This window comes from Ahaetulla prasina, chromosome 3, assembly GCF_028640845.1.
Source record: "Ahaetulla prasina isolate Xishuangbanna chromosome 3, ASM2864084v1, whole genome shotgun sequence".
Taxonomy (NCBI): Eukaryota; Metazoa; Chordata; class Lepidosauria; order Squamata; family Colubridae; genus Ahaetulla; species Ahaetulla prasina.
Window position 1 is genome coordinate 86,191,268 of NC_080541.1, and position 15,022 is coordinate 86,206,289.

General features: G+C 44.4%; 1 protein-coding gene across 2 annotated transcripts in view; it reads right to left on the reverse strand.

Moving 5' to 3' along the window:
• The window catches only part of PHLPP1 (PH domain and leucine rich repeat protein phosphatase 1), a 197,246-nt gene extending 190,953 nt beyond the window's left edge, over positions 1 to 6,293 (reverse strand). For both annotated transcript variants that reach the window (XM_058175660.1, XM_058175661.1), the window contains exon 1: positions 4,515 to 6,293. In XM_058175660.1, the coding sequence (XP_058031643.1) occupies positions 4,515 to 6,081 (1,567 nt within the window). In that variant the 5' untranslated portion in view covers positions 6,082 to 6,293. The remainder of the gene's footprint in view (positions 1 to 4,514) is intronic.
• Positions 6,294 to 15,022: the final 8,729 nt, after the last annotated feature.

Genomic DNA, 15,022 nt, shown 5'->3' on the forward strand with positions numbered 1-15,022 from the left:
CTGCAGCAACTGCCACAAGATCTTAAGAAAAGACATGACTTCTTTAAAGTATTGCAAATAGATGCTGCATTCATTCTACCAAACACATCAAAGTGTATTTTGGAAACTGTACCTGAAAACAGAGGACATCCCAAATATAAGACATAAAACTAATTAAAATGGTTCTCTAAATCTGCCCATCATCACCTGCCTGCATTTGCACATCAAAGCCCTAAGGTTTATTCCAAAATATTCCTCACTTTTTGTCAATGAGACTTTTAATGGAAGCTAAGCATTTCCAGGACAACTTGTGTCAATTATTTCTTCCAAGCACCTGTCACATACTTTCCTCAGGTCTGAATCTTCCATTTCCTCTTAGGATCATTGCTGCTGAGAGAACAAAGTCATCTCAAACAAAATAACTTGCTTTCTCATCATTCTGTTGTGGGAACAAGCATTCCACAGATAACTCTACTAAAAGAAGGTCAGGTTGAAACAGAATTGATCTTGTAAGACTTCAGCACACATTTTCCTCCTATTGCAAAGGCCTAGATTATTCTAGTTTCTTCTCCCCACATGCCCTCAGGAATCTCACTTAATCAAGTGAATTACTTCTTGCCACAGCTTTAAAATCCATGCTTGCAGCTACAAAAAGGCAAGCAAAGTGTAAAAATAAATGTATGCTCAAGCTCTGGAGAGGCAGATATTTTAAGCAAGATTTAAATGGGCCAGTCTGAAACATCACAATTATACAAGGGGAAGCTCGACTTACAAGGAGACGGGATATCTAAAACTTTAAACTGTACATAGAAAAACTATTGGTAGCACTTGTCAAATTAGTGTTTTTATAGTGCTTCAAAGATAACATTCACATCAGATAAAATCACCTGCATCCAAAGTTCTATAAAATCTACTATGAATCTTAATAAATGAAGTATTCAAATATTCTATTTATAATTTTTTGCATATTTCCACTCCTACCAACTAACTCTTTCGTTTACTACCCTCTAAACAATTTTTCTTAAAAAGCATTAAATGAAACAATCCCTCACAATCTAAACATGTAATAGCAACTAACTGGCAGAAAAAAAGACAGCAACCACAAGCAGCAGCTTAACTTTATATCATAACAAAGTTATGTAAAAATTATTTGGAACACTCCAAATGCTTCAGAGACAGTCTGTATATCAGGCCTCAATATTAATATTTTATACAACATTTATAAACAGATGCTTTCCACCAAAGTCACCCAAGAGGACATGTTTCAGTTCTCTGAAACAGAACTTCATAATGACCATTTTGAGGAAATTAATTTGAAGACCATCCACCAACTGTTAATGTCTGACAATCAAGCAATCTTCTTCAACCTTCGTGTTCAACTACCATAATTAAACTTCTGAAGGACAGTTTGGAAAAGTTGGAAAAGGCTGTCTCATTATCAAAATATTACACTTTTTTTCAAAGAATGCCCCAGTACGGGTAGTCCTCAACTTAATAACCATTTGTTTAGTGCCGTTTTAAGTTACAACACACACAAAAAAACCCAATCATGATCGGTCCTAATACTTACCAATATTACAGCATCCACATGATCAAAATTCGGTACCCAACATATATTTACAAACGTTTCAGCAGGCCCGGTCTGTGGACATGCACCAGTCCGTGGCATGCCAGCAACCAGGTCACGCAAACAAGCAAAGCCCCATCCACAGGATGCAGGCAGCATGCAAAACCACACCACTTCTGGTCCATGGAAAAAAGTGTTCCATGGAATCGATCCCTGGTGTCCAAAATGCTGGGCACCGCTGAGTTATAGCACCCAGGGTCATGTGACCACCTTACCAGCTAACTCCTGACAGGAAAAGTCAATGGGGGGAAGCTGGATTCGCTTAACAACCATCTTATTCACTTAACATCTGCAGTGATTCACTTAACCAGGTCATACAATTGTATGTGACTCATTTAACACCTATTTAGTAACAGAATATGTAGTTACAATTGCAGTCATAAGTTGAGAACTACTTGTACTTTACTGATTTAAAAAGGTTTTTAAACTTTTTAAAAAGGAATTTATTTATTTATTTAATCAAATTTTTATATCGCCCTATCTCCCGAAGGACTCAGGGCGGCTTACAGCCCCATAAAAATACAAATATAATACAAGATAAAACACTAAATTAAAAAACTTATTTAAATAGGCCAAAATTTAAAATTACAATTGAAATGATAAAAACCCCATTAAAATTAAATTTAAAATTAAAAGGAAGAAGCAAAATTCAAGAAAAAGCTACTTGGATTTCAAAGTTACAGATCAAAGTTACAGATTTCAAAGTTACAGTATTTAGTTCATACAACCAAGATGAAATCTGGAACTAAAAATCTCTTCATTACTTCCTCTGTTCCATCAACCCCCAAAAGCTAAGCTCTTACAGTGCACAAACTTATGGTAGGGCTTAACCATAGTTTTTAATAACCATGGCTGTCTTAAGTTCAGACAACTTTCTAACTATAAACATTAGCAAACCAAAACACCTGAATTCATGCAACATTGTAAGCTATACACATGATTAGCTTACTGGGCGAGTCCTTTGGATTTCAAAGGACCCAGATTGTTGGGGGCAATAAATTGACTTTGTATATAATATACAAATGGATGAAGACTATTGCTTGACATAGTGTAAGCCCCCTGAGTCTTCGGAGAAGGGCGGGATATAAATGCAAATAAAAAAAAAAGCAAAAAAGCAAGATCCCAAGAAAAGGCATAGTTAATCCTCGACTTACAAGTTTGTTTAGTAACCGTTCAAAGTTACAACAGCACTGAAAAAAGTGACTTATGACCATTTTTCACACTTTACAACTGTTGTAGCATTCCCATGGTTATGTAGTCAAATCTCAGATGCTTGGCAATTAACTCATGTTTCTAACAGTTGCAGAGTCACTGGGTCATGTGATTACCTTTCGCGACCTTCTGACAAGCAAAGTCAATGGGGAAGCCAGAGTCACTTAATAAGCATGGCAAGAAAAGTCGTAAAGCTCGCTTAACAAACATCTCAGGAAGAGAAATTTTAGGCTCAATTGTGGTTGTAAGTCAAGGACTATCTGTATCTGAAGTAATGCAGACAGAATGTGTGCCTATGATATAAAACACACCTTAAGGTGCCTTTTTGCTTTCAAATCCAAAAAAGTTTTCCACAGCTTAACAGATATCACGTCAGTATGTCAATGAACATCAGTGTCATAAACAAGATCCATATATATTTAGCTTTCTATCTAGAACTAAAAAAACATCTTTTAAAAGTTAAGATGATGATCAAGACTTGATATAGTAAAACAGAAAGCATCAGCTGGGAGGCTGCATTCAGCATTATGGATCTTAAGAAATTAAAGTAAATTGAATATCAGAAAAATGTTTTGCCTTTTCCATCTTTTAATACGCAATGATTTTCACCTATGAGAAACACAAGTCCATTCCCAGATTCAATCTATCTAAACTGGACCAAGCAGAGTCTTTGACCTTAGATTGTAAATAAAGCTTGTTCAGATAAAATAAACCACAGGTTAAATAGCATGTCTCAGCTGCTTCTCACAATCTTCAGACTTTTTAAAGATCCTTATACCTGCATTTTTATTTTGCCCCAGAACACTTTTACACACATCAATTTTGTAAATGAGAATTAATGCCATCTAGAAAACAGAAATATTTAATATTTTACATATGCATATATTTTTTCTTATGCCTAATGAAAGGAGTGCACATGCCTTGAAACAGCATTCCCCTAATTTCCACTCAGGTGCCTCAATAAACAGGTACGGATAGTAACTGAAGCTTTCTCTCTCTTAAAGGTGAAGTAGAAACTTTTCTGACCTGCTTTTCTTACTGCAAATTTGGAGGGTGTGTGTCTGTGAGAGAGAAAGAATATCTGTAGACAGTAGAGAACCCCACTTCCACATGCCTGACCCACAAGTTTCTTCAGACAACCTTCACTCCTTGGCCACTGAAGAAATTACAGAACAGACAAGCAAGTTCCATAGACCAGTCAGGAGGTCTATTTTCTCACCGATCTTTTGCACCCACTCTTTCTTCAGAGCCTTTCCCTGCCGGTGTTTCTAACCTACTAATAAACAGACTGGGAAATGTAGACAAAAGGGATCAGAACTCAGAACATTTGTGATTCATTTCTGGAAATCTTCCAAAGCTCCACGAAAAGTAAAAGGGACAAAGATAAAGCCACAGGGATCCATCAGGCCGATCACATCTTTCCCCCTAGAGATCCCACCCGCTGAAGCCCGATTTTTCCCCCCACTTCACCGACCAGTGGTACTATTTTCTCCATTAAAATACTCGTAGGTTCACTATTCCATACTGAAGACAACACGCCAGAGTACGAGAGCAGATCTTCCCATCCCATTCTCTCCTCAAGAGAGACAGAGCGATCCCCTCTCACTTCGTTAAAACCCAGGAAGCGGCACGGTAACGGATGATTCACACGCTCCTCTGAGCACGAAAACACGCCTCCCATTCATTTCTCACCCACCTGCATAGAAACGGATGAGGCAACCGGTCTCCGAGTCCATGCCCTCCTCCTGCACCCGCCACAGGTCCCGGAAGCCCAGCTGCGAGAGGTAGTCGTTTTGAATCTGCAGGGGCTTCTCGTGCGATTCCAGCCGGCGGGCGGTCTCTCCGTGGAGCTGGACGTACAAGGCCGGAGGCTGCTGCGGAGTGGCGGCTTCCCCAGCAGGAGAGGAACTTCCCCGCAAAGCTTTCCCCTTGCCCGGGGAGTCCCCCGAAGCTCTCCCTAGCCGGGATTCCGGACTGTGCACCGAAAGCGGGTCGCCCGGCCGGCGCGGCTGGTTCCTTCCAGGCCCCGATCCTGCTCCTTCTTCCTTGGCCGCGGTTGGCGGCGCAAGATCCGCTTCCGATTCTTCCGAAGAAGACGAAGAGCCCCCGCCTCCGCTATAAGGATCCAAGCGGTCGGAGGCGCTCTCGGCGCTGGGGCTGAAGCTCTCGGTATCCGACCCTCCCAAGAGGGACGGGCAAGAGAGCGGCGGGCCGGACAGGTAGAGTTCGGTGCGGGGCGGCGGAAAGGCCCGTCCGGGGCTGCAGTCGGAGGGGGAAAGGCTGGACTGGCCACTCGCCCGGCCGCTCTCCCCTCCACTGAGAGCCAGGCGCCTGGGCCGAACAGCCGCCGCCTCTCCAGCTCCCAAGCCGTTGGGGGTCCCTCGACGGCTTCGGGGCCTTCTCCCGACTGGGATCGGGGTTAAACTTCCCGCCGGAGAAGTCGGAGCCTCAACGGGCTCGGGCAGCGCCTCTTCTTTCCCATCGAGAGAAACCGACGACGATTGTAGGAGCAAATCATCCGCCGCCGCCTCTTCTTTAAGGGGCAGCGGAGCCTCGGCCGCGCTGGCGGCCGCCTTCCCCCAAACCCGGACAGCGCTACTCCCGCCTCCCCGGTGTCCGAGCTGCAGCAAGCGAAGCGCCACTTCAGCGGCGGTGGTCTCCAGGTTGCAAAGCACGGGGAGCAGAGAGCAGCCGCCGCCGCCACCCCGCTGTTGCTGCTGCTGGTGATAGTAATAGTAGACATGGACGCATCCTCGCTGTAGGTCCCGCCGCACCCAGTCTCGCTCCGGGGCTTGGAGAGGCTGAAGCTGCCGGGGTGGCTTGGGCAGCAAAAGCAGGGTCTTCCGATCTAAACTGCGCGTTCCCAGCGCGGCGGCGGCGGCGATCGGAGCGGCGGGGGAAGAAGCCGCCGAGAGATTCCTCTTCAGTCTGCCTCTCCGCAACAGGAGGGAGTTGGCGCCGCTGCCGGGAATAGCCGCCGCCGCTTGAGTCCCGTTGGCCGCTAGCGCCAACGAAGCGCCGCAGCCGGTGGCCGCGGCCCCTCGTTTCCTTCGCCGGTGGTGGCCGCCGACTAGCCCCGTTCTGGCGGCTCCTGCGACGGCGGCTGTTCCTTTGCCCCCTTCCAACGGGCTGGGTCTTCCTATGCCGTTGCCGCTCTCGGTGCCGGGGGCTGCTTGGCCCGGGTTGCTCGGCCGCTCCCCCTTGCCGATCATCGGGGCCGGCGTTTCTCGGCTTCCAAGCTGTGGTTGCTGCGCAGGTTCCATTGTAGAACGGCCGGGCGAGCCGCGTTCCGAAGGGGGGAGGGGGCGCGGGATTATGTAGCAACAGTGAACATTCCGTCGGTGTCTTAGCGTTCCATTCGGCTCAGCCTTGCCGCCGCGCAGCTGCTGCCGTTGTCGCGAGCGCCATTAGTGACTGGAGAAGAGACGGGCTCAGCGGCGGCAGGCAGCAGCCACCGCCTCCTTCCTCCCTCCCACCCACCCGGCGTGGCCTCTCCTCTCCTCCTGAGGCTCCTTATGAATATTAATTAAAGCAGGCCTCATACGAAGGGTGTAATTTTCTCTCTTGCCTCGCTCGCTCTCCCTCTCGCTCGTTCGAGCGCCTTCTTAATATTCATGAGGAGTGACGACATCCCTCGTGAGTTAGGAAAGGGCGGGGCTCCGGGGATAAACAAAACGTGATAATTTGCGCCCAAAGATGAACGGTGGGAGAAATCGACCGATGAAAAGGTTGCCGGGAAACGTAGTTCTGAAGCTCAGCTCTGCTTCCCGAGATCTCCCAGTGCTGACTACATGTCCCTTTAGCCGCCGCGCCTTCTTCGTCGGGCGGGAGAGAAAAGGCAGCTTCTCTAGCTTTCCTTCCTCCTTTAGCTGCTCGCTCTCTTTTTTTAGGGCTTGTGGTATTCCGCATGTAGAATGTGGTAGCTTCAGTTGTCCTTTATCTTTCCTCATCCCTATTTGCCCTCGACCTTTATATATAATTCCATAATTGTTGAGGGTTTCGCAGATACAAACGTTTGCACGTAGGCAATAGTGGCGAATATCTCTAGCTTGGGTGTCGGGTGAGAAAAAAATCCTCATTTGCATGTATATTATTTGCACATACACATATTATTTGCAATAAGAGCATATTTGTTCTCAGTGCCCAGATACTTATGGTACTGCACTTTTACCAGCATTGAATTCACTGCTCATTCAGAGGACGCTTTATTGCAGTTTTGGTTCATTTCTGTTTGAGACATAATATGAAAATTTCTTAAACTGGTTAAGACTAGATTAGAATGCTATGGGGTAAAAAACTAAAAGCATTCATGTATCCAAAGCAAATGGACAGGCAGGAGTTTACCCACTGTATCTCTGTGATTCTCTATGATTAACTGCTCTGACTTTATTTACTTCAGTCAGGAAGTTTATCCAAGCCAGAACAGTGACTCAGAAATATAGGAAGTTGCCATTCTGAGTCAGACCACTGACCCATCTCACCCAAGAATGTCAAGGCAATCCAACAGCAGTTCATTAGATTCTTCCATAATTCTTTCTCCCCACTGAGAAATGAACTTACACCTGAAAATTTCAACATGCAATACAAAATATGTATTTTACCTTACATATATTTAGGTGGTGACCACCTCTGCCCAAGGTTGATAGCTACATTTGCACCCTATGTAAGGAACCTACAGGTCTAGTCCCATATTAAGACCTTGACATTTTTGTCCATTTATCAAATCCTTTCTAAGGATCTGAATAGGCAAATGTAAATAATATTAACGGTATGGTCACAGGATCGGAGCTGTTCCAGGTAAAGGAACACCTTTTGCAATTGACTGATGCAAAACTGACTTTGTATGGTGTTAGCATTAGCATTGCTAACTGGTGCACACTTAGCACAATGCTAAATGTGCACCAGTTGTTTTGTAATAGCACCTAAGGCACCTATTAACTGTAATATCCGCTATCTACTTTTTTCCTCTTTCTCATCAACAGTTGATAAGTCTGGGGTATTATGTGACAGATGTTTGAATTCTAAAGTTCCAGAGTACTTTAGCTTCTTTATTTTCTATTACTTTATCTGTTTTGGGCTCTTGTTATTTCTTGCTTGCTGGCAAATGATATTTCTTGCAGATCTTCCAATGCACCATTATTACTACTTTGTCATGACATTGTTTGTGGTCAGTCTGTGTGATCTTGCAGCAAAGACCCAACCAGGGTTTCTTCAGCTTCTTTTGTATGGATTTGTTCTTGCGGCTTGCTATTGTGCAAACAGAATTAGCCCCTCTGTCTTTTTCTTCAACTTTCTGGCTCTTAGCCATTGCCAGGACTTGTTGTTATCTGTTTTGCCTGCTAGTTTTTCTTTGTGTACTAGCTTTGCCTTGCAATGTGTCTTTTCTATTCTTCATTTGGTCTTCTTGTAGGCAAGTTTGATCTCTACAGTATTCAATAAGCCTACATGATGTGCTAGTTTCAGTGCATCTTCTTGTCCTTCAGATATTCTTCCAATACCCTTTTTTCTTCTTCAACTGTCGTATATGCATTCAACTGTTGCAATTCAACTGTTGTATATGCATACACCAGGCAACATTAAGCCACCCAGAGTCACAGTATGTGAGATGGGTAGCATAAAACCTTAATAAATAAGTAAATAAATAAGTAAACATTCCACACCTACCTATGTTCCTTGGTAAGAAGAGTCTGTCAGTGTCACTGAGTGGATGAAAGGCATGATTCATTTTCATTATTTTTCAAAATTCTTTCAATTCTGCTCGAGTCCAGTGCACTGTGCCAGCTGAGTATCTAATGACTGGAATTGCCCAGGTGCTAATTGTCTTGATGGTATTTTCTTCACCAACTTTAAGAGCTTCTTCATTCTCTTGATGTATTCACTACTAACCTTGACTTCAGTGTGCTTGATATTGTCGTTTGAAGGTGTCCTTGTAATTTGCGGTGTCCTTCCGTCCAGGCTCTTGATTTTATTTCCATGGTGAATCTTTATTTCTTCCGTTTTCACTACTTTTTCCCTGTTGATGGGGGTGGCACGTTTGTCCAGTCCAAACTCTATTGGAATATCTTGGCTGTATCTATGGATAGCATTGAGCAGCAATTCTATTTCAGAGGGTGGTTTTCCCATACAGCTTCAGATCTTGTAAAGGAGGTAAGATAGCTAGATGTTTTTGATGTTTGATAACCATAGCATGATTTGTTCAAGTATTGTTGACAGAGGAATCAATCCAACGACAAACAATAGTAATAATGAGTCTCCTTGAAAGATTCCTCTCCTGATATTAACCTGTCATCATTGACCAGCAACTGTGTCTTCCATTGTGCCATTCTGATGTTTCTACTATCGTTGTTGTTGTTGGACACACAGTCAGCCAGAGATTTAAACTGGGTTACAATATTGTGATTTAAACTAATCCTCAGTGACTCTAGTCAAGGCATTCACAACAATGAAACAAATTACATGAAATCAATAAAAGATAAAGATAAAAGATGGTGAGTATAATGGCATGAAGGATCTCACTCACCCTCACCAAGGCCTGGGTGAACAGCCAGGTCTTCCCAGCTCTCCTAAACAACAGCAGAGTGGGACTCATCCAGATCTCAGAAAGAACTTTGTTCCATAGCAGGTGTTGCTACAGAGAAGGCCCATTTCTGGGCTCTGGATAGATGACATTGTTTTCAATTGAAGAAACCCAGAGGGCACCAACCCTGCAGGATGGAATCTGCCAAGATTAAAATTACAAAAAAGATATCTGAACCAGGTAATAATTGCAGCCATAGGATAAGAAAACAACAGCCAAATGCTGGAATATTGACATTGATTCCATTGAACAATATACATGATGCCAGGTCATGGGGAAAAAAATAATCATAAGAAAGTACTAGCAAATGTCGGCATATGCATAACATTCATGTGAATGCAGAATTGGTTCCATACTATAAAAGTAAAGGTTCCCCTTGCACATATATGGTAGTTGTTCCCGACTCTAGGGGGCAATGCTCATCTCCATTTCAAGGCCAGCACTGTCCGAAGAGGTCTCCATGGTCATGTGGCCAGCATGACTAAACACCAAAGGTGCACAGAACGCTGTTCCTTTCCCACCAAAGGTGGTCCCTATTTTTCTACTTGGGTTTTTTATGTGCTTTCAAACTGCTAGGTTGGCAGAAGCTGGGACGAGTAACGGGAGCTCACCTTTCGATCAACAAGCTCAGCATCTTAGCCACTGAGTCACCACGTCCCTGTTATACTATATATATTATACTATATTGTATTGTACTATATATACTATTATACTATCAGCCTTACTATAGCCGTCTCTTATTCTTTATTCCACTGGATTCATTTGCCAAACATGCCTCTTGAAGCAGAGGGGAATTGTTCCTCTCTTTCTCCAGAGGAAGCCCAAAGAGCCTGCTCTTCTTAGTGATTGATTAATAACTGCAGCTTTTGCCTGTGGCTGTGCGTCTTTCCTCCTACAGTCTCTCATTCCGTAAAGGCTGCAATGAAACCTTGTGCCAAATGCTTGTTCAGAAATGCTACATTCTGTCCTAAAGTGAACGATGTTGGCAGAAAGCTACAAACATTATCATTGGATGGAGACAGAAAATAACTTTTCCTCCAACAAGCATTCTAAATATGTTTTCAGTCAGCAAAACATGACTGGCTGACTTAATGCAAAGGCTGGCTGCAAGTCTCAATGCCCTCAGTTGTATAAGCAGGAGCAATGCCATGCAAATCACAGGCAGCTCAGGTTTTTCTGCCAAAGGGAGGAACAAGAAGCAAAAGATCTTACTATCGCCCCTTCCAATTTTCTGTTTTAACTATTAGAGTGGAAAGCTTTAATCAGCAGTTACTAATCTAAAGCTGCAGTTCATTAATCAGTGCGAGCCGGTTTTAATCAATGAAGCTGGGAATTAAGCATAAGTATTTGTAATGTGGTTCACATTTCTTAACATAAAATAGGGTTTCACATTTGCAACTGAAACTCTCTCTTCACGCACGAAATAGCAATTTGTTTAGTAAATAAAGTTTATCTCAGAAAGATATTTAAACATGGATTTGCTGTTTGTCCTAACAATTCCTTCTCAGATAATATATCTCCTAATGGAATTTAGTTCCATGTATGGTGATAGTTCCATCAGATTGGTGCAGTATATGCTATATTCACAGTGTACTAAACCACATCTGAAACAGCCCTAGCATATCATCTAAATCGAGAAGTTTCCAAGTTACAAAAGAGGCAGCTGTGTTTCCAATAGCCAAAGTTAGTTGTTATATCCTACTAACTATACCACTTGAAACTAAAAAACAAAAACCACTCATTTGCCATGGCAGGAGGGAGGGAGTTACTGCCTGGTCTCGGGTTATGTTTTCTTCACTCACATCCAGTTTATGGGAGCAAAGTGCAACAGAGACATCTCATTTTTAGCCAAGATTGTGTCTCAGATACACACTTGGATGAGAAGTGAAAGTGTCAAGAAAGTCCAGTTGCCTTTTGAAAAAGCTCATTTGGGACAACTATGACCTGGATGATTGAGAATCTCCATAGATACTGGATACATAGAATAAACTGGCTGAGGTTTTAAAAATTAAAAGGGAAATATAAATGTTAAACCAAGATAATCATCTGGAAAAAATGTGTTATATCATCTACAAAACAGACTTGGTAAAACCTTGAAGAAATGTGTGTGATAGGATAAAGAAGAATTGAGGAGAAATCAAATCCTACAACAATATTTGATTGAATTAAATGTTAAGATTATTATAAGTAAAAGGAAGGAATATAACATTGGTTTATTTGACCAAGGTTAAAATAAAATTTACTTTTTTGCAAAGTTCTAGTGACCCTTGTAGACTTTCTGCTGACTTTGAGATTGAACAGTTGATGTTTTTTAGATTTGCTTATACCTAAGTGATGGAATATGGGCTGAAGAGATATCTGTTTAATGTTATAGGGATGAAACGTTAGTACATTTGTTTATACTTGTGATGAAGGTTAGAAGTCACTTCTTTATATATTTCTTTTCATTTTCTTTCTTCTTTTCTTCTTTGTTTTTTGTGGTTTTTTTAATAAAAATTAATCCTAATTTATTATTTTTATGTATAACTCAAAATGGTGAAAATATGTAACACTTCCTCCACCTCCTATTTCTCCACAACAACAGCAACCCTATGAGGTGAGTTGGACTAAGAGTGTGTGACTGGCCTAAAATCACTCAACCAACTTTCATGCCTAAGGCAGAACTAGAACTCATAGTGTTCTGGTTTCTAGCCTGGTGCCTTAATCATCAGACCAAACTTTTATTTCTATTCTCTTTCTCTAAATTTAGTTTGTATTAGTTTTTACAACTGTAATTAAAATTCTTAATAAAAATATATTTTAAAAGAAATGGTTGTTGTAATTGTAAACTCTGTACATATGAAAAGATACAAAGAACAGAGGGAAGATCCTGGAATCACAGCTAAAAGTGGAAATTCAGTTCTAAATGTATGGATGTTTTAAAAAGGAAAGCACTATCTATATGAAATTCAACAGTGAAAAAAGTAAGGTTCTACATTTAGGCAAAAAATCCAAAATGCAAGGTACCGTATATGTGGTACCTTGCTCAATAGTACTAACTGTGAGAGGGATCTTGGAGTCCTAGTTGACAACCATTTAGATATGAGCCAGCAATGTGCAGCAGCTGTCAAAAAAGCCAACACGGTTCTAGGCTGCGTAAACGGGGATAGAATTAAGATCACGTGAAGTGTTAATACCACTTTATAATGCCTTGGTAAGGCCCCACTTGGAATATTGCATTCAGTTTTGGTCTGAATGTACGATGTAAAAAAGATGTTGAGACTCCGGAAAGAGTGCAGAGAAGAGCAACAAAGATGATTAGGGGACTGGATGCTAAAACATATGAAGAACGGTTGCAGGAACTGGATATGTCTAGTTTAATGAAAAGAAGGATTAGGGGAGACATGATAGCAGTGTTCAATATCTCAGGGGTTGCCACAAAGAAGAGGGAGTCAAACTATCTGCCAAAACACCTGGGGGTAGGACAAGAAGCAATGGGTGGAAACTAATCAAGGAGAGAAGCAACTTCGAACCAAGGAGAAATTTCCTGACAGAACAATCAGTGGAACAACTTGCCTCCAGAAGTTGTAAATGCTCCAATACTTGAAGTTTTTAAGAAGAGATTAGATAACCATTTGTCTGAAGTGGTGTAGGGTTTCCTGCCTGGGCAGGGGGTTGAACTAGAAGACCTCCAAGATCCCTTCCAACTCTGTTATTCTACATTCTATATATGTTCAGCCACTTGTTAAGGCTATGATGTTGGTAAAAGGCTCCTGTGGATTCTTTGGGCAGCAAAAGTGACAAGTAACTATTAGACTGTATAAAACAGGGGTGTCCAAAGTTTTTTGAGTGAGGGCCAAATACTGAAAAATAAGCAAAGGCCCGGGCCACGGGGGGGGAGGGGGGGGCTAAATTTTTTGTACCAGTTCTGTGGGCGTGGCTTATTTTGGGGTGTGGCTTGGTGGTCATGTGACTGGTGGGCGTGGCTAACTCCTCATGTGACTGAGTGGATGTGGCTATGGGCATAGAAACTACTCAGAGGGCTAAAAAAAGTAATTTTTGACCAGTCCTCACACTTATGACCATCCTCACATTTATGCCCATTGCAGCATTTTTAACAACCATATCACTCATTTCACAACTGCTTCTCTTCACCACGGTTACAAGATAGGGTGCAAAATGTAAAGATAGTTGTAGGTGTGAGGACCAGTCAAAAGTGTGAGGACAGGTCAAAAATAACTTTTCAGCCCTCTGAGTAGTCCCTATGCAAAATGCTGCAACAGGCATAAATGATGACCGGTCATAAGTGTGAGGACTGGTCAAAAGTGCGATATAGTTTTGTCTGGAGACATTCTGCACACTTCCCCCACCAACGCTATTCGCCCTCGCCGCCTCACCTGTTTCTCGATGCGGTCTTCTTCTTTTCCGCCAGAGTCCCAGCTGCTTTCTATCAGTCTGCAGGGTGCAAAACTGTCATGCTGGGAGATCCTGCAGCATGCAAAAAGCCCCAAGGGTCCCTCGGTTTGGGCACAGGTTTGGGAGCAGAGCCCCCAAAGGGCTTTGAAGCTGCTCCGAGGGGCAGCTGGGGCCCATGTACAGAGTGCACACAATAGCCTCAAGCCACAAGAGTTTTGCAGCCAGCCAGTCCTTCTCAGAGGCAGACAAAATGAAACAGAAACAAGCCAAGTGGGTGAGAGACACCTTCAAAGGTAAACAAACAAAAAAACTTCCCTTTTGGGAAGAGGCAGCGCTGTGCTAGGAAGGCCGGCTGTTCTCCCCCTCCGAGGGCCTTGTGGGTCAGCCAGGAGGCTTTGGCCCCTTGGAGGAACAACCCTGGCAATGCCCCATGGGGCACAGGGGCCACCAGCCGGCCAAGCTGCCTTGGGCCCAAAAGACTCTTTGCGAGGAAGGGCTTCATCCCCCTTGGGCATCCCGGCATCCCAGGATGTTGCCATCTTCCCCAGCTGTGGCAACACTGCGGGGGGTGGGGTGGGGTGGGGTGGGGTGGGTCTCTTCGGCTCTCTCCCAGAGCCTCCTTGGTCACTCAGCTTCCCGGACAAGGCCCCAACTCAGCTGCGCCCCCCCTCACCAGGCGTCGAGGGATTCCCACCAACTGAACTGCATCGCCGGGGGAGGGGGGGGAGGCGGTGGCTGGAGAGGGACAACCCGCCTTCGCCGCCCCCCACCCAGAGGTTCTCTGGGGAGCAGAAGCGTCCCGTTCCCGCCGGGACCCTCGGCAGCCCCGGCAGCGGGGCCCACTTAGCAGCTCAACCCTCCCATCCTCCTCCGCTCCGCTCCCCCGCCCGTCCAGCCCTGCTCTGCCGACCCGCCCGGAGAGCCTACCTGCGCGGCGCCGCGAGCCGAGGGCGCCCGGAGCAGCGCCGGAAGCTCTGCCGCCCGCACGCCCGCCTCCTCCTCTGTCTGGTGGGCCGGGCTGGAGCCGTGGGCGTCCCGGGCACCCCCTACAGCCCAGTGGCGGAATGGCCGGCCCGCAGCCCCGGGTGGGCGGGGGTCGCCTCAGCGGAGCCTCCCCGCATCTGCAACCGGGCGAGCGGCGGCGTTGCCATCTTCCCCTAGCTGTGGCAACACCGCGGGGGGCGGGGTGGGGTGGGGTGGGTCTCTTCGGCTCTCTCCCAGAGCCTCCTTGG